Source organism: Phaethon aethereus (genome assembly GCF_964289735.1).
Source record: "Phaethon aethereus genome assembly, chromosome: Z".
Taxonomy (NCBI): domain Eukaryota; kingdom Metazoa; phylum Chordata; class Aves; order Phaethontiformes; family Phaethontidae; genus Phaethon; species Phaethon aethereus.
The window spans coordinates 80,069,597-80,088,629 of record NC_138577.1 but is presented as its reverse complement, the minus strand read 5'-3'; the positions used below and the strand labels follow the sequence as shown (position 1 = coordinate 80,088,629).

Below are 19,033 nucleotides of genomic sequence, written 5' to 3'. Positions count from 1 at the left end.
TTTCCCCTCATTCACAATGTGCAGTAGATATACAGACATGACAGAGATGGGCTGCAGCTGAAGGGAAGCATTAGGTTTCAAAAGCAAGAGATGCTAAGCCCAGCAGCACTCAGATCAGCACAAGAAAAACATCGGTACTGTGCTGCTAAGTTAGGCATGCAGTGCATGCACCAGAGGGCACTTCTGGAGACAAACAGGGCGTGTAACATAGCATTAAAAAAGTGATCTGGCATACTGCACAACAAATCTATCTGATTGCATCCAATTATGTGTATCACCATCTACAGGATCTGTCAGTGATTCTGACACACACGGGAGCAATAGCTAAAATAGCTAACACAGACCAACGAGAGCAAAAGAAGCAGAGAGTGTGGGAATTTAGTATATCCCAAATTTCTAGTATAACCCTGATCGCTTCCTAGTACAGGTGCAGCTACTTGTACCAAAGATAGGACTTCAGCCTTGAAACAGTCAACTAAGATCTCATGCTAAGAACAGAAGAGAAGCAGGTCTCATGTCTAAGTAGAACTACAGTAAATGGAAGTAAATCTCTATTGTTTTATGTCCTGGTATCAAATCAGAGGAGTTATGACAGCTTGTGGCAGCTGAAGATGTAGGTCATTATTTATGAGAAAAAGACTGCTCTTATCAGAATAGTTTTTTGTCAAGTTCCCTAGACTGTCAAGTAAAAAAAGATAAAGTGCTGAGGAATTAAAAGATCCAGCATGCCTGAAACTTACAGCATACACTTTCAGCTCAAGGTGTTCCAAAAGATATAGGTTACATATTCTCACTGGCATAAAATGCATAGCTAGAAGTATGCTATCTCCTCCTCAGACATTCAGCCAATATCAAGCCAACCCTACGTGTTCCCTGAGGAAGTGGTAGCATGGACATTCTCCCCTAAAATAGAAGCCCAGTTTCCTAGGGTTCTGATTCCTGCCCTTCAGTGGTCACCTGAGCATCCTGTCCGCAAACCTCTCACTGCTGACTAACTCACTAGAAAACTAACATTTTTAGGTATCAGACAAAAAAACCCCTTTTGACTCCTTTAATACATAGATTATAGGGGTATTTCTGCATCTCTTATTACATTTTTAACTTCTCTATTCAGATTGTGTCAATATGAAATAAATTATATTTTAACATCACACATTCATAGAAGAACTAAATTCAATTTATTTTTATTCAAATTAATTATTCTGTGATTCTGTGAACCTGTTCAATTAATTTTTTTCTTTTTTGTGTAATTAATTCAACACAAGAAAGGACATTTTAAAAAAAGACTGTATTCACTGCTATTTCTGATCTGGCTCGTTTGAAGATGGTATTATCATCTAATAAGACAGGTATCTGGGGAATTTTCTTTGTAATGTAGCTGACATATTTGTTCCTGACAAGCACTTCATTCAATGACCTCTTGTTACTCTACATTTTAACACAACCTTTTGAATTAAACCTCAGGAAAATTACCAGACAGTAATGGTATTAATTACCACAACTGCCTTAAAACTGAAAACTCTTGTAGCAGAGACAAACTTACCTTCTTAGTAATTCCACAGTGATGAAACATAAGGAGCTTCCTCTGGACATGAGAATCTTACTCCAATAGTCATATCCAGTGCTGTATTCTGTGTACTCCTCGAGGAATAGCTAAGACACAGAATCAATTCTGAACATTTTCCAGTTAATACATACAGTTTTATTTACTACTGTTTTTCTCCTAGAGTATATATTTGCTCCTTTAAGCCAGTGGTCTCTAGAGTAGGGTGCATACAGCCCCTGGGGGTGCGTGAGACAATCCACTGTGTTGCAGGAAGAAAAAATTAGAACTTCCATTACATATATTTTTTTTTAATATAAAAAATATAATTAAATTGACATATATGGGGCTCACACTCAAGAAGTAACTGATAACACGTGTGCGATCAAAAAAAGTTTGGAGGCTACTGCTCTAAGCTTTACAATCTCAAGACTGTCTCTAGAAACAGGAACTTTTTTTTCTGCCATAGCAAATATAGTAATAGAGGAAATAAGCCCTGGCTGGGCAAACTGCAGAAGGCATATTATAAAACCAATTGGATTTGTATTTTTGTGAAGAAAAGCAAACATGAGCAAAGATAGAATAAACCTTGCATTCAAAATGGAGCGAAAAAAATCTGACAGGAAGCATGTCATTTTTACAGTTATTCTTCTGAAAGTCCTTTGCAATTTAAAAACACGAGCAAGGACCGTACCATTTTCCTACAGAGCTACCACTAGCACATTATCTCTGAGGCAAACCCAGTTCTTTCGCTTCCCTAGATTTTCATTAACTCCTTCATGTTCAGTGATGCAATACTGACAGTCACTGGTTTCCAGGTAGGCCTTAAACTTCCCTGTGTTCATGGCATGAAAAAGCAATGGCATGGTTTAAGTATTCAAAGATTCCTCAAGGATGGCCAACAAAGGGAGAGGAGGTGGGAAAAAAGCTCCCATGGACTTCATTTTTTTCTGTGTTGAACAGATTTTAAGGGAGGTTTTAATCTTGGGGCCAGAGCTGGAAGACTTCCTGTGCTTTAAAGTACTTCCGTCATTTGACTGTAACCTCCATGGGATGGCCAGAAAGGAAGGCAGGTCTAGCTGCTCTGGGGCTGGTTATCTGACTGTAGTCCTTATTTGATCTTCAGTTGTGCTAACCCAACATGCATAATTGAGTTTTTCTCCAGAGGCCAAGGTCCAACAAGCTGGTTCGGGTGACAGAGCTGAAGGACTCTAAAAAGTCACTCAAGACTTTTTCTTTTCACAAATCCTTACATACTCAAAGGCCTTATGCCATCAGAAGGAACGAGCAAAAACAAAAGACAATGTTGTGGGGTAAGCTCTGCTAAGTCCAGACCTTCTCTTTCCTGAACTCTTCTACCACATCTCCCATGAGCATTCCCTCCTCTTAATTCACTCCTCTTGGCCAAGAACTTGCAGATTTTAGAAATTAAAGTTTCAGAGCTGGGACAAATTTACTAAATTAAACATGGCCAAGCAGCAGACACTCTAAAGTATAGCTTCCCCATCATTACATCAAGGAGCATGGAAATTATTCTTAGTCTTATCTTTACGTCAGTTTGTATCCTTTACTTCTGTATAGCCCAGAAATCTCTGTTATTTAACTCCCTGCGGTCAGTCACAGTAGCATTCAACAGATTCACTGACGTGTGGACAATACTGAACACAAAAGCATGCAATTCATTTTTTAAAAAGTCTCAGCTTCTAAGCGGGTAGTCATTCACATGGATTAAATACCAAACTAAGCCACAGCAATTGCCTTTTGATAGCTAGAGTAAGGCTTTTTATTTTTCTACATCTTTTGGTATGTGACATGCTGCACCTGTTGACCAAGAGTAATGATCCAAAAAAGGAAATATACGTAGGCGAAATATTGATCAATAGAGCCTTTAAATGGGTGAAATATCCATCATCCTTTTTTGTCATTACCTCTTTAGGTTGTACCTGATTCTTACCTACCTGCCACTCCTGCCCGCTGAGGTTAATTTTTCTTTAGATTCATTTTGAGTTTCATCTTCCGACTCATGACTTTTTTCTAATCTTACACTGGAAAATTCTATTTCCTGTCGTAGAACTCACTGCTAGCTCTTTCTATGTCTCTACCTGGCAGCACTTTGCTGATTCTAAATTGCATTTGAACACAAAGCTGTCTTGGAAAGTCATGATTCAGACTGGGGCTAGAAAATTTGCAGTGACTCCTCAAGCTGAGAAACCAAATAAAGATGAGTTTGAAAGCACAGAGGTCAGTAGGGCTTGACTCCACTGTTTTGTATGAACCTTTTCAGCAAAAGCACTTGCCCAAGGAATCCTACTCTGGCCGGCATCCATGGAATCCTTCATGGGGGATGCAGCTAACTCAGACTTGGAATGAATTGCTGCAGTGAATTGCATCTTACCCTCTCCACCACAAGTAATTGTCGATAGCAATGGCTATTTTGTTGATAGCACTGATGGCTACTCACTAGCAATATAGCTTGAGTACTCTTGATTTAGTACTCTTCATTAGTACTCTTGAGACTGTAATCTCAAAGGAATTTCTTTGTTATTGCTAAGTTCCTACTTAGAGCAGCACATAGTGCAGGAAGGAAGTGGGGCTGGCAGAGCTATATTTGCACATATTACATCTGGACATAATCAGTGTCATTCATGTTCAATTTGCACACAATGCACTTATCCCTTCCTCTGCCCTACTGTTATTCTCATTAATGTCACTTCAGCAGGAGCCAGGCTCATAGGACTTTCCCCTCCAGTGCATTAGCTCCACCACAGCTCAGGACAGTCTGCAAATTCTTTCTTTCTGTGGCATTTTTGGGAACCAAAATTCAGTGAATTGGCAGCTTTGCAACTTTCTGCTCATGGTAGCAAAACAGCTGCGGTACTAAGCCACTATGACAGCAGGCAGGGTGGATAGCCCGAATAGGCAAGTTGCCTGTCAATTAGCCGCAGTTTTGACTGTTCAGACCAGGCAGTAATGATCAGGACAGGTTGTATAGGAGATGAGCTGGCATATCACCTCTTAAGACAGTATGAAAGAGAAGGGCCATTCCTGCTCCAGGGAGTAGTCAGGCTTTGGGAAAAATGAACTATGCCTAAAGACTGTTTCATAGCTTTTAAACTATTTTAAAATATGTGTTACTGTTGAAACTATCTTCTATTTCACTTGAAAGTCTTGTATATTCTCCCTTTGCAATTGTCACAGGACAACTGAAGCTCTAGGATGTAGAGACTGATTTGCACGTAGACTGGCAATTCAGTCAGATAACAACAAATACACGCAATAAAAAATTGTATACTGTTACATAACACTATCCCAACTTTTAATACCAACAACTTACTGATGCTTCACACAAACAGTATCTAACTTGACATGTACAATAAGAATATATGCGAGCACACAAACAACACCAGACCAAACTGACCCCGTTACTACAGATCCACCACTTTCCATGGGCGGTGACACTGGGGAAGGCAGAGTGCCGTGCATCTCCTGCCAGTGCTTGAGGGAGAGGTCCACGCTGGTAATGGTGGGGATTAGTCATTGTCCGTGGGCTTCAGTCTGATGCAAACCAGGCACACAGAGAAGACAATGTCCTTTCATCCTCCCCTCTTATCACTGGTGGGATCCACTGATGGCTCTGAAATTCTACCGGCTGTGGCTTGTACCTGAACTGGTGATCCTTGGCTTTGGCATCACCCGGAGTGCACAATCACACAGTACCTCATTCATCTTGACATGATTTCATACAGTTGTCATCCCGCAAATTGTGCCTTTCTGCTCTAAGTTTTGCCTAGTCTCCTGAAAGGTCAAAAGTTTGTTTCCTTTATTGTTGTATCAATCACCTGACAACTCAACAGTAGGTTTTCTAGCCATTACCTTGAAGCTGTGGATTATATGCTTGTCTCTGGTGCACCACGGTGTCAAGGGAAGGCCATGCAGTCCCCTCAAAGGGGACAACTGCCTTGTGGTCATAAATAAAAGCTGCCCGTCAGTAACCTTTCACGGTACCTTGTTACCAGTGCGTGAAAACCAAACAAGAAGAAGGAAAAAAGATTTTGCTGCCAAGACAATTTGCTCAGTCTGCTCGTATGCTCTCTGGGGAGGAGGCCTGGCCCTTGTCTGCTGGACGACTGGGAATGTTGTGAAGAAGGCTGTCACAAAATTACAAACATTGAGACGACCCCTTTACAATGCAATGTGGGAAGAAGCAGTGGCATCTGGACTTGCCCTGGGGAGAAAAATACTTTCTACAGTGGTCCTGGAGAAAGGAATGTATGAGTATTGAATCTGACAAGAGTCTGGAGAAGCACATTTTGAGTCTCCTGGAAATGAGTAACAGATTTAGGTTCACCTGTCAAAACTGGGAAAAGAGTAAGTTCACTATCTGAGGAGACAAAGCTGTTATTCCCAATTCACCAGCCTGGGATATCACAGAAGCAAACATCTCCTCAGTACCTAGTTCGGATGATATGTGTATTTTTTTTCTTCCCACTACAGATAGGGCTTGGAAAATGGATGAGTTGAAAGAAAAAGATTTATTACAAAAAAGAGTATTTTTCCAGATCTGTGCAAAACTCCTCACAAGAAGAGAGGAGAGGAACTTGTCTTGCTAATGCAAGACAATGATTTACAGTATCTTAAAATTTGGCACTTCAAACCCTAAAGCCATGGTCACTGGTCTTTGCTAAGGATAATCTCCCTAGAGAGTAAATATATGTTACTTCAATGCTGCCACTTCTTTGAGAGCACAGAAAGCTGTAAGAATGAATAATAAATAAATAAATAACAGTCTGCAGCTACAAGAAATGACACAATCTGGAGAGAGGGACGGGGTTTAATACTGCTTAGTTACCTAAGTACAAGCATCAGCATCAGTAGGGTTTTGCAAACCTACTGGGATGCCCAAATGAGTTTAGAAATCTGCCCTTCGTATCGATTTATCCCTAGTAAAGCTGGAAATAATTCCTTCTTCACAGAGCTGCTGCAAAATTTAACTTCCTGATATCCACAAAGCTTTTTAAAAACCTTGCAGGGAAAATGCTATCAAAAAGAATAGCTTCTTATTATAGCTAATACACACATGATATCCCTACTTAGTGTTTGGGTTCAGCAGTGTGTAGCATCAATACCTGTGCTGTGCTGCCAGCCTGCAAAGTATTGAAAAAAATATTTAAAGGCTTCTAATTAGTCAAAGCTAGACCACAGGAATATTTGATGGCTTATTCAATGCTCTCGGTACAACCAGGGAGAGTAAAGCATTTACAACCTGTTGTAGAATGGAGTAAAGCAGGATTTTTGCCCATGAAATCCAATAATGAAATCACTGAGTGCTGTTTTTTGTCTCTGCTCCCCCCTTTAAAGAGAACGCAAATATCAAACTCTTCTCTGCACCCCCTTCCTTCTCTTCAGGCCCCAAAGGAAAAGCATGTAACTACAGAGGAGGCAGCAGGAAATGTTTAGGTAGCAGTTGCAGGTATATGTTTATAAACCAGAAGTCTCTCCAAGGATATATAAAAACGCAGATAACTCCACTTCTGTTCTTGTATTTGTTGGTTTTCAGAAACTGCCTATTTCCCAGTTTGGAAGTGGCAAATAATTAGAGGCTGTTGCCAGTGTAGTGCTTAGCACCCATTAGCCGTAATCATCACAGGATTGACTATGGTTGCTTATTGCTTCAGGACCACCACATGGACATAATTGAGTTCCTTATCCTAAAACGCACGGAGCTACCTCCTGAATTTATGATTACAAAGTTGGACCAAGGACTGTATTTTTATCCTGGGTTAATAGAGAATGCACCACACTATCATTCCTTAAGACAATAAATTAAAAAAAAAAAAAAGAAAGAAAAGAAGATACTACAATAGAGAAAGTAATCAGTTGGTCTTCTGTTGCCAGCAAAGACCTAACACACACACACCTGACCCCTGCCACTTCACCAGAGAGGAAAGCAGTGACACAGAGAATCCAGTTTATCGCTGCTCTTTCCAAATATAGTCCATATATGCACCTGCAAATACATACACAAACTACAAAATAAGTAGTAGAGCTCACTGCTCTGATACCAGTCAAGCATGAAGCTATGAAATGCTGAGGTGCCTCTACTACATGGTTTCCTTTATTATTTAGAGGTGCCTCTACTACATGGTTTCCTTTATTATTTAACGTGTGTGTCTACAGTAATTATGAACAGCTGATAAATTGCCTTTTACAATGGTATGTAAATGTGCTGATATTGCTGTAAGTAATCACTCCATACACTGTAAGACACACTGTGCTAATTATTTATCCCCTTCCTTGTTTCCCAACATAATTTAGTCTCAAAAATTTCCCTCCACTGTGCAGCCTTTATCCGGCAGCTCTTTCAGTGCATTATCTTCCTTATTGCTAGATGAAATATTATTGATGCTTTGTTTTGGTATTTCTTTTCCTAGGAAAAGGTATCTTGTTTGGGACAATTTCAAAAGCTATCATTACAAGTGAAAAATGCACCTGAGATGCCAGTACTGGAATTTCTTTCACTTGTTTCCAGGGAAGGTAGAAAACTGTTCTGCAGAGCTAACAGGAACAGTGAGCCAGACCCTCATCAGCATAAATCAGAGCAGCTTTACTGAAGACAAGGGAGTTATTTTTCTTGTCTGGAGCTGGCAAGGTGTTCATTCTGCAGCAGTACTGGAGTGGCATCGAACACCAACTTCAGCTGGAGGAGACATCTCACGCATGCAGGAATCCCCACTGCAATTGCCACTGTGTCTCTTTTTTTGAATTATTGTTTTGAATGGCTAGAGTTTTATCATATTCCATTAAACCTAGTTCCTATTCTCAGAGCAGTATCAATGCTCCCTACTGTACAGCAACCTAACCCTAGCAGATCAGGCCTCCTTACTGATCTCCCCTGCCTTTGGGGACTTCTGTGTTACTTCTCAAGTAGCTAAGCAAAAGGACGTTCACCCAGCTGGTTAATTGGTTCCTGCCACCAAGGGAGTTTATGGCAATGCACACCCGTAGACTGTTATTCTGTATGCCACCAAACAGCAGTAGCCTGGGAGCATATATAGATAGGTCCGTTTTTCAGATGACTGAGCAAATCTGTTCCTTTTTAATTATTATTGTATTTCTCATTCAATTTATTCTTATATCTACTGTTAACTCTAGATCTCCAAGGAAGTTGTTTCATACTTGCCCTTGAACATCCTTTTTGGGAGGCAAGTGATTTGCATTAATGCTTCTTAGAGAATTAGCAAAAGCACATTTAACTGGTATGTTCAGCTAGTACAGATAGTAGTCTTTTCGCTTCCTACAGATATATGCTGAATTTAGAGATGGGCCATACTGAGGTCCTGGCTCTAAAGACCTCTGAGAAAAAGGTCCATCATGGGTCCTCATTCTTCTTTTATGCTACCTGGGCTAAAAGTTGGGCTTCGCTGCTAATTGAAAGAAACAGGCCAGGTAACACAGACCTCCAGTCAAACACTTTGGTTTTTGAGTGGTTTAAAGTGTTACGACCCGTGATTTTTGTGTCACACTCCTGTTCCTCTAACTGGAAGGACAAAGTATGGGACAACAGACTCTTGCCAACAGGAAATTCTGATGCTGAGGGGAAATATTTGCTTTTAGGTTGAACTGATGCACTTTCAGCATCAGAAAACCCTTGTGCCAAGACTGTGACACCCTTCTATCCTAGAATCACTCTATTGTGGCTTTCCACTTTTCTTTGCAGGCTGCATTAAGTTTCTTTAGAAATTGCTTTTATACCCCCGTTATTACCCTTCAACACCCTTGAAGTGTTTATTCACTGGTACAAAAATTCTCTTCCCAGAAACTCTGCTCAGTGCATTTCAGGGCAAGCAGGATGATTTTGGCAGAGAACCCCTGAAATAAGAGTTCACTGCCAGTGCCACATGCAAAAGTTCTCACTCTGCCAGATTGCTGAAGCTCTGTTCTTGTTAAAACTCAGTGATATGCTATCTCATATCATTGTGTTTTAAGGAACAGAAATCAAATACAAAAACCAGAAGACAGAAATACTGTTCACAATCGCCCAACAAAAGTACCAAAGGGACTTTCAAGCCTTCAACTTCAAAGGACTCATTGGCTTAAAATGACCTCATTAACAAGATTCTCCAAACATTCTGTGATCTGTCTTTCAACTAAATCCAGTTTATTTTCTGGATTATACAGCTGTAGTCATAACAAAGCACAATCCCCATCACCACCCACCCATCAAACTAACAATAAAACTGAAGGAACACAGAGGGCAATTATTCAGGATGACAGCATCCCAGGTATCATCTCCCAACGCACAACCCTACACAAGCAATTTTCTGCTCCTTTTTTTTCTGACATGAGGAATAACATTCTTTAATAGAAAGGTACAAGCAGAACTTGTATGCTTAGAAATATTTCCCAAGTAGTCCATGGGCAGTAATTATTAGCAAGAGTTTTTAGTTATTGATAAACTCATAACTGAGTTATGGAGGCATGAGAATAAAGGTACTAAGATTATACATAACATGCAAACCTGACCCACCCATTGGACCGCAGGTGTTTGTGGCACAGATTTCTGCTGTACGTGGTTTCTTGGTCTTCAAACATGATTAACACCAATAAAATACTCAAATTAATTAAAGGCTTCCTAACCTATATGAAAAGGGTGGGTCAGCAGAACAAAGTGAGAGTGTTCCTGTTTTCCATAATTGCAGTCAGGGTTCCCAACAAACAAAATTTCAGTCCTGTTAATGTAGGGAGTGCAGAGGTGCCATGTTTGTGCTACCACTTCAAAATATTTTCTCCATGACCTTCCATCAAGAGTAAAGCACTAAAAGGGGAAGTTAATTATCAGTTCCCAGAAAATATAAACAGTTGGTCCTAGCTCACTGCTGATGAAGGGCTTGCTCTACAGTTCATTGACTGCATTCTGTCAAGCAATGTTTACTTTTACAAATGCAAAGCCACCACAAATACTGAGTTCTCATACGTGTTCAACACTTAACCTCATTAGGGAAACAGCACAAGGAAAAAAATTCCCTGGTCATTGGCTGATTCTCACTCCCATGACAGATCCTTTGCTCTGACAGAACCCAAGCTTTCTGCAGCACAGAAAGGCTTTGTTGTGAACAGTATCCAGACTATTCTGCAGTAGTTCAGCACTCTCTATTCAGTCAGACCACATTTCCAAATGAGAAAACAGAAGCAGATGTTAAAATACATTGGCCTACGTCATTAACTCCCCCTTTTGATTTTATTCACAGACACTGCAAATGGGCATCAAGCATTTTTCTGGGCTCTTTGTGATGTTGTGCATTGGGTTTGGCTTGTCCATTCTTACTACCATTGGGGAACACATCATGTACAGACTGGTCCTACCACGAATCAAGAAGAAATCCAAGATGAAGTATTGGCTCCACACAAGTCAGGTACTTATTCAGAAGTAACCTTGTGAAAGTCATGTGGCTGATTAAGAAAGCCAGGATGAGAACAAAGTATAAAAGGTTGTGAGAGCACTGATGATTGGCATTTGAACTGTGACAATGGAATTCTGGAATTTGAAGTGTCTTACTTAATGATGGAATGAGAAGCACAGGGGAAAGAGTTCAAATATTCACAATCGCAAAGACTACATAAAGGACCTTTCCACTTGCAACCTTAGAACTCTTTTGGACACCAGAAGTAACAGTGTTGTTATGCTGAACTGGCTAACCAGAATTTTTATCTCACTGTTACAGGTGCATGCAGAAAGTGCTGGGTAACTTCCTTCATTATTCTAGGGAAATAATGGAAGAAAATTGCTCTAGGCATTTGCTGTAAAGGAAGAGGTTACTTTGCAGCAAAAGACAGAAAAAGGAAGAGCTTCTGTTGCTTTAAAGCACCACAGTGAAGGAGATCTTTTAGAAAATAACGAAGCTTGTCAAGATCCACTTTTTTCCTGAGAAACTCTAACACGAAGGATTCTTCACAAACTATTTATCAACCTTTCAGATTGCACTTCCTTGGGAAACTATGGGAAAATAAATCTGTTGTAATGACACAGCACAGACATTGCTTATATCCTTGAAAATGCAAAATAATTTATGCTCAAATGCATCACACAAAGCCCAAATTGTTTACCTATTTATGGAGCAATTCTTAATCTTGCTTTTACTAATTTATTTTCTTCTTTTCCCTCTAGAGATTACATCGTGCTCTGAACAGTTCATTTATTGAGGACAAATGTCAGCCTAAGACAAAACGAGTAGAAAAGAGGTAGGAATGTCTTAAAACACAAACTACAAAAATTACTTTGAAATTAAATACATTGTGTCTGGATATCTTATTGATCTAACACAGCCCAAAGATAATAGAACCAAAAAAAAGGAAACAAGATAGAAGTGACAAGGGAGGAAGGCAGAAATTAATTGTTTCCAATTGAAAGTATCAAATCTAGAAATTTTGTTCTTTCATGATTTTGCATACAGCTAATAAAAGCACCCCCATTCTAAAGACAGGCTTTGCAGTTTTTTAAGTCTGTTGTTCTAGTCTTTAGGTAATTACTCACATACTAAAGCACTGGCAGATAACTAGGGCCCTGTGAGATAGCTTCACAGTGAATGAGAGAACAGGTAGTATATATGTTAGAAAATTTTTCAGCTTTCGTATTTTTTAGAATGAGAAATAACAAAGCAGAGAAGAGGAAAATGCAGTCATTTCAGAAGCCTTTGTCTCAAACACTCTTTCTGGAGAGAAAAAGTAGGTAACAACCTTGCCTTGTTTTTATAACCTATGTCTTCTGAAGAGGAGACAATCTTATCTCTAGTTACCAGGAACACAAGGCATTTCATTAAAACTATATACATTTGCTCAGTAACTCAAAACTATTAGTGCACTGTTTAAAGACACAGGCAACAGTACTGGTTTTCTACAGATAAGTTCAGACACAGACTACAGAAAATAAGTGTCTTCCAGGCTGTTGCTAAACATTTGGCACCACTGAAACCCACATATGTAAATGTATGTTGTATTTAGTTTGTCACTCCTGCACTAATGGCAGAAAATGTAAGAAGTAAACATCTACAAGCTTCTAGACTGCCTATATACAAAGTATTTAAAATAGCATGCAGTTAATTTCCTTTGTTCATTCCTTCATCTTATTGCTCCACAAGACCCCATAGTGTGGTACCTCTTTGCACACACCAGCTCCTCGCTTTTGACCTTTGAGCAGCAGTACCAGGAGCTCACTGGTGCAAAACACTTCCTCCTCCTACACCCTCTTCACTGGGTGGTAGTGTTCACACTCCCACAACCTGAGGCACTAACTCAGCCAGAGGGAGAGTATTCCAGAGGAGGGGGCTCTCTGTATCTTTGGTGATACAAAAAGCCCCAGCTGAACTATTTGCCAGATATTGAGCAGAGCAACAATTTCATAACACGAGGAGATGGCCATAAGCCTCACAGAGAATAGTTCAGAAAAACAACCACACAAATATTCTTTCAACATTGGGAGTGAAGATGTGCTGCTGCCCAAAAACTTCTGCCTACACAGCATCCAGCCCATGTGTGTATGCATGCACACACACACACTGGCCTTGCTCTTCTCATGGTCTGAGTGCCTGTTTGCACAGGATTATGGTGAATTAAACCAAAGACACCTAGTAACGTGGTGCCCAGCTCGTCATGAATACTGATGTGGAAAGGTATGACCCAGGGCTCTCAAATCAGTTGTATTATTACATTTTCTTCTATTCTTGCTGACGACTGTGGAATTATTAAAAACACCAAGATACAGAAAAGAGGTGGTGGAAAGAATTTATATTACGCTACTGCTATTCCCCTCAGGGAAGGAAATCCACTGTTTTTTACAGGTCATAACTTTCCATCAGTCATCAAATTGTGAAGGGTTTCATTTACTTGACAAAACTTGAGTGTTAACTGTGGACTCTGTCATTTGTTAAAACCATCTGCCCAGACCCGCAGCCAAAAGCACCACCGCCAGCAGCAGCAGAAGCTATGTCAGTTACTAACACTTACCAAAAAGCTGTGTTCTGATCTGTGAGAAGCAAGAAAAATGCATCAGAAATTAGGGATTAATGATATGATTCTGAGAAATATTTACCAAAAAATAGGGCTGCATCTTCTTTGAGATGTGTACTTCTGCTCCAAGGCAAGCTGGTCGCACTGACTGCCCAGGACCCTGGGGACGATGGGCTTTGGAGAGCTACACACCAGGTATGCATCTCCAGACACCATAGCCCTTGTCAGTAGTTCTGCTCTTTGCTGGGTGACCTTTTTTGTCTAGACCACTGTGTGGAAATGCAGCATGGTGGCCTTCTGCTCTTGGCCCTGAAAATGCTTTGCCAGTTTCTATTTTCCCAGGTTAATCCTATTCCCCATCAGAAACATGCTTAGGAGGTATTTGTTTGTTTTCATCTCTTCAGGGGATTAACATCATTGCATCAAAAAACAAACATCCAGTTTAGCACAAGACTTGAGAATCTTCCTATCTTTTGAGATATGAGAAAATCACTGATGTACACAAAAACAACCAAACCTACATACATGTTCCTGCTGGGGTCCCCTGAACTCTTCAGAGCATGATCCAGGCTGGGGCTGCCACTCCTGCCTAAAGCCTCCCCTCCTCTCTCATTGCCATCCCATCTTTTTGAAAACACCGCTGATCACCACCTCCTCTAAAGCAATTTCCACTTTCCAACTTCCTTCTCTGCAGGCAGGTGAGAAAAGTACCTACTCCCAGCTCTGGACTCCTCCTGAAACCAGCTGTTCTCAGAAATCCCAATCCTGAAATGTTAATCCTCTTCCCTAACCTGCTAATTGGTAGCTCACACTAACAGGTGTTTGGTCCAAAGATACCCACAGAAGACCTCTATGATGAAGCAGTTTTAGGAGTAACTCCTTCAGAGTTTGAGCCTCAATTTATAAAATGAATGCACACAGATCTATTCAAAAGGTAAAGCAGGTAGGAAAGTGAAGCTCCTCTCCCACAACAGCAAACTCTGCTTCCTTATGTTCCACTTGGAGAGCAGAGGCCACAGGGTGCTCCTCTATTTGGGAAGAAACTCTGGGAAACACCCTGATTTCGGAGGGCTGCAGAGTGAAGCTCCCAAGAAAGAGGGAGAAGATTCTCTGGAATAAAAATATTTTTGAAAGACTTTTCTGCAGGAAAACATTGAAGCATTTGAAAAAATTCCCAAATGGGAATTTCTGCTCCAACACAAAAACTTCAAATTCTATTTACTCTGTCAGGAAGCTCCTGTCTGTACACTGCTAGGTTTGGACGCACCACAGCATTGTGTCCATCCCCCAAAGGGCAACATCCAACTCCAAAAGGCACACTTTCCCCTTATTCTCTCCACACCAACTCTAGGCAGCCTCCTTCCTCCTCCATGGGAGCAAGTGCTCAAGGTAGCACAGAGTACTAACACGCAAAGGACTAATGCTGTAATGAACTTAGGACATTGCAACCACAAAAGCTTTCAGAAAGCTTTGGAGGAGGACTCATATTTTCATGAGTTGGAGTTGAGAGGACTGTAATTTCATAATTAACAAAAAATAGTTTGGGGGAAGATGAATTTTAGGATTCTGTTCTAGTCTCTGCCATGGTTTAATCACAAACATTTGGCCATTTACATTCACGATTTGTGCTTCTCAAGAAAAATAATTCCAAGGATAAAGGAATAATATTTCTATGTAATTAGTAACAGCAGCATTATATTTTTTCCAGCAGGATGGCTCACAGGGGAGGGCTGTATACACACAAGAGCAGGCTCTGATTTCATACTAATTCTCATATCTTTGTTCAGGTCCCATGTAGGGAACAGCCAGCATGCTGTGTGGAATACAGACAATCTGGGAAACTGTCAGGGGAAAAAATATATCTGCACCGATGAAGGACAAAATGAGGTGACCATCCGAGAGCACCAGGACATCTCCCTGCCACAGGTGAGGAGAGAGACTCCAGCTTCTTTAACAACCAACGGGAAAGCAGAGTCCCTCAATATTGCTCGGACCTCAGTGATGCAAGAGCTTATGGAGCTGGAGAAGCAGATCGAAATCATCAAGCGGGAGCTGCAACTTGCCATGGACAGGAAATCAGAGCTGGAAGAGTATCAGAGGACAAACAGGACTGCAGAGCCCTAGACCAGCATAGCTGGGCCCTTTCCCCTTTCCTTCCTTTCTCCCCTTCCTCTGTAAAATTTTTAACACAGTTTTGTAATGCCAGAAAGAGGTGCAAAAATAAAGCAGGCAATATGCTCTTCACGAGAGCAGAATTGCAGCAGCCCACATCCACTGCCACCCTCCTGAGTCCTCCTCCTTTCATAACAAGTTTCCCATTCTCCTGGCAAACATCAGCCCTTCCCAAGAGACTGGAGAAACAAGGAGCATCTGAACAGTGAGAGTTCCTGGTTCCTCCATTTGACAGTACAGTGAGGTTCCCACTTTTTTAGCCCTTTCTGTGCATTAATTCAAAAAAAGGAAAAAAAAAAAAGAAAGGAAATTTAAAATGCTCATTGGAAGCATGTCCCTTGTTGGTATGTTTTTGTTGTGGTATCTATGGGTCTAGTCTCTTGTTCATGCTAAGGCTCCTTATGGTCGCCTCATTATGCCAGGTGTTGGCAACCCCTTCCCTCCTGGCACAGGCTGTAGTTTCACCAGACAAATTCTTGGTGGCAATCCCAGCACACACCATTCCCTCAGGTCTGTCAGCACAAATGCAGATGTGGCTGCTCTGTGACTGTGATAAAGGAACTCGCCCAGCTTAAAAACAACTTGGCAAAAAACAACTACCACCTCCTGTCTGCCTCTGAGCCACGGTTGGCTTCCACTCCCACCCAGAGAGAAGCCATGCAAACAGCTGCACCGGCAGATGTGAGGAGATGAGTTCATGATGGCACAGAGCAAAATATGAGAGGAAGAGAGGGGTAGCAGTACTGTAAATCAGAATTCACCACCAAAGATGAAGTATTTACCAATGTGAAACTACTCCCCTAATATTCTCTGTCTTCAAGTTGACAATAAGGTTCTTTCTCACAGTCCAAGTGACATAAAGGGACTCTGGTCCATGATTTATTCTGACACCAAGCTCCCACCAAAGTCAAAGGGAGTCACCAAAGCCTCCCCGTGGACCAGGGCTCACTGTAAAGATGAATGACAGTTGCAGTTTCAAAGGCAATGTACTAAGTGGAGCTCTCTCCCACCTGGATGACAAGTAGAGGGGAAGGAAGGGTAAGCTGTTCAGCATCTGAATAAATACTGCATCAACCAAACTGACTGTGTTATTTATACAGGATTTCTATGAATTTTTAAACACCACTTCCCAACACATCTCATATCACAGAGAAAAAGAATGTTTGTAACACTGTCAGAATTAACTCTCGTCTCCCAGATATGTCACCAAAGTAATTTTTACCCTCCTTGTATCTCCAGACAACTGTGTGAACATTGCCAGGGGTGTTGTTCTCACCAGGCATCGCCTAAAGGCTACAGGCAGATCTGAAACTGTATTTTGGGGTTTGAAAAAGGCATTCTACCTTTTTGCACCTTTAACCTTTGAAAAACACTTGCAAATGAAAAGCTCTGCATGGACCACTGAAAGCTGATACCCAGACTAATAAGCCTCATCAAGCAGAGTTCATATTCTGTTCCCTGCTCAGTCCTTGGCCTCCACTTTTGGGCAGCAAGTGTGTCTGCTTCCTTCAATACAGTCAGTAACACAGGAAAGAGTAATTAGGACATAAAACAGAAAGTGGGATCCAGGGCCCTCCCCATCTGAAAGATATATCTTTCCTCGCTCCCGACAAGCTAGATGACATGGCACAAGTCACTTGGTTTGCTTCTGTTGCCTTCCCTTGTGCTCCCTACCTCATTTAGATAATGAGCTTTTTAGGAAGAGCTTTTTGTTTGTGTAGCATCCAGTACCTTAAAACCTCCAATATCATTTGTGTAGAAGGGATAACACTGCCCTTTTCATTATTATGAGACAAATGCTAGAAAAGAAATATTTCAGCCTCATTTTACCCATATGTTTATCAACAGTTTATATCCTTATCTCTACATACATGAACCCAGAAAAAGATTAATTTTTAAAAAAAGTAATTGAAAATGCTAATGATATCTTAAACAAAAATGTGTATGTTTTAGTTCAAAGTTACAATCCAAACACCTAGTCTTTCAACAAATCACTCTTCATTTAAAAACAAAAATGTAAGTGAAAAAATGTCAAACACCTAATAATTAATGTTAAGCAAAAATCTGTATTTCTGGTGGGTGCCTAGTGTCAAATGCTGAATAGGGATTGCTCCAAATTATTGCAGCACCAGCTAGAAGCCTTTGGGGAGATCCAAATTATCACTGACACACACACATTTTGGCATGTTATTTTCTTATTCAACTATTGCTCCAGCCCTATTCCATAGCAGACAGAAAAAAAAAAAAGATTGCTGTAGCTTTCTATGGGATTGGGAGTATCACACAATCAATGCCTGCAGACTGCATAAACCAGGGGGAGGACTGGCTATGACATGAAGATGCACTGGAGACTGTAGATGGTTCTGGCCTGTCCATATTCTTGGGCCTCACATTTTATTCCTCCCTCCTCAGACACAGGGAGGAACTTGAATTCCTCAACGATTTCATCCTGTCCAGATTCCACAAAGCCCTGGACACATCTAGCATCATGTAAGGAACCAAAGCCTGCAGGGGAGAAAGCAAAAGAGGCCATTGCTTACCAACAGGTCACAGCCAGTGGACTGGAAACACCACACTATCCTTAGGACTAGCTTGATCTTATAGAAGAGGAGGGCAGGAGATTTACAGGACAGCAGTCAGTTCAAACACTTTTCCAACTTCAGTTACCACAAGAAGAAAGTAACTTCACCTGACGGATTTGAAGAACAACTGATGCGTTCTGGATCAAATAAGAACACAGGAAGTGACTCTCGCGCTTGACACAGGGTCATGCTACTGACATCAACTGGCCTGGGCTAGTCCTGAGATTCTTACATCCTGTACAAGATGGGTAGCAAGAAGGAAAATCAAAGAAAAAAATCAGACTTTGCAGCTTTATTTCAGCCTGACCCGTCTGCTATTTTGGATAAAAAGAAAAAAAAAAACAAAACGAAGAAACACACACCCCTCCCCCAAACCAAAAAGACTACACCCCTACCTTTGAGGTCATCATTCCACATTAATTTATTCTGCCCATGATACACAACTGTGATGCTTACAGGCTGCTTTGTGATAACAGTGCTCTTTCAAAATCCTACTGATTTTGAAAAGATAAAGAGTTCAGCATAAAGATTTAAGCTGAACTCTTGCAAAACCACTATTCTTTTTACATATATATATGTACGTATGCACATATTGTTAAGGCTAGAGAGGCTTTTTACACTTAATTACTCTGGCTTGGACACTGAACTTAGATGGATTTTTGATAATGAGTACTTGTCACCAGTTCCCTTCTTTCAACCCCAAAATACTTCTAGTCTTGATAAACTTTTAATT

The 19,033-nt window shown here is 40.8% G+C and overlaps 1 protein-coding gene across 1 annotated transcript in view; it reads left to right on the top strand.

The window, feature by feature from the left end:
- The window catches only part of GRIN3A (glutamate ionotropic receptor NMDA type subunit 3A), a gene marked incomplete at its 3' end in the record, with an annotated part of 75,931 nt that extends 60,261 nt beyond the window's left edge, over positions 1–15,670 (top strand). Inside the window, exons 7-9 of the mRNA XM_082013570.1 lie at positions 10,792–10,956; positions 11,709–11,782; positions 15,334–15,670. Coding sequence (XP_081869696.1) covers positions 10,792–10,956; positions 11,709–11,782; positions 15,334–15,670 — 576 coding nt within the window. The remainder of the gene's footprint in view (positions 1–10,791; positions 10,957–11,708; positions 11,783–15,333) is intronic.
- Between the last annotated feature and the right edge of the window lie 3,363 nt (positions 15,671–19,033).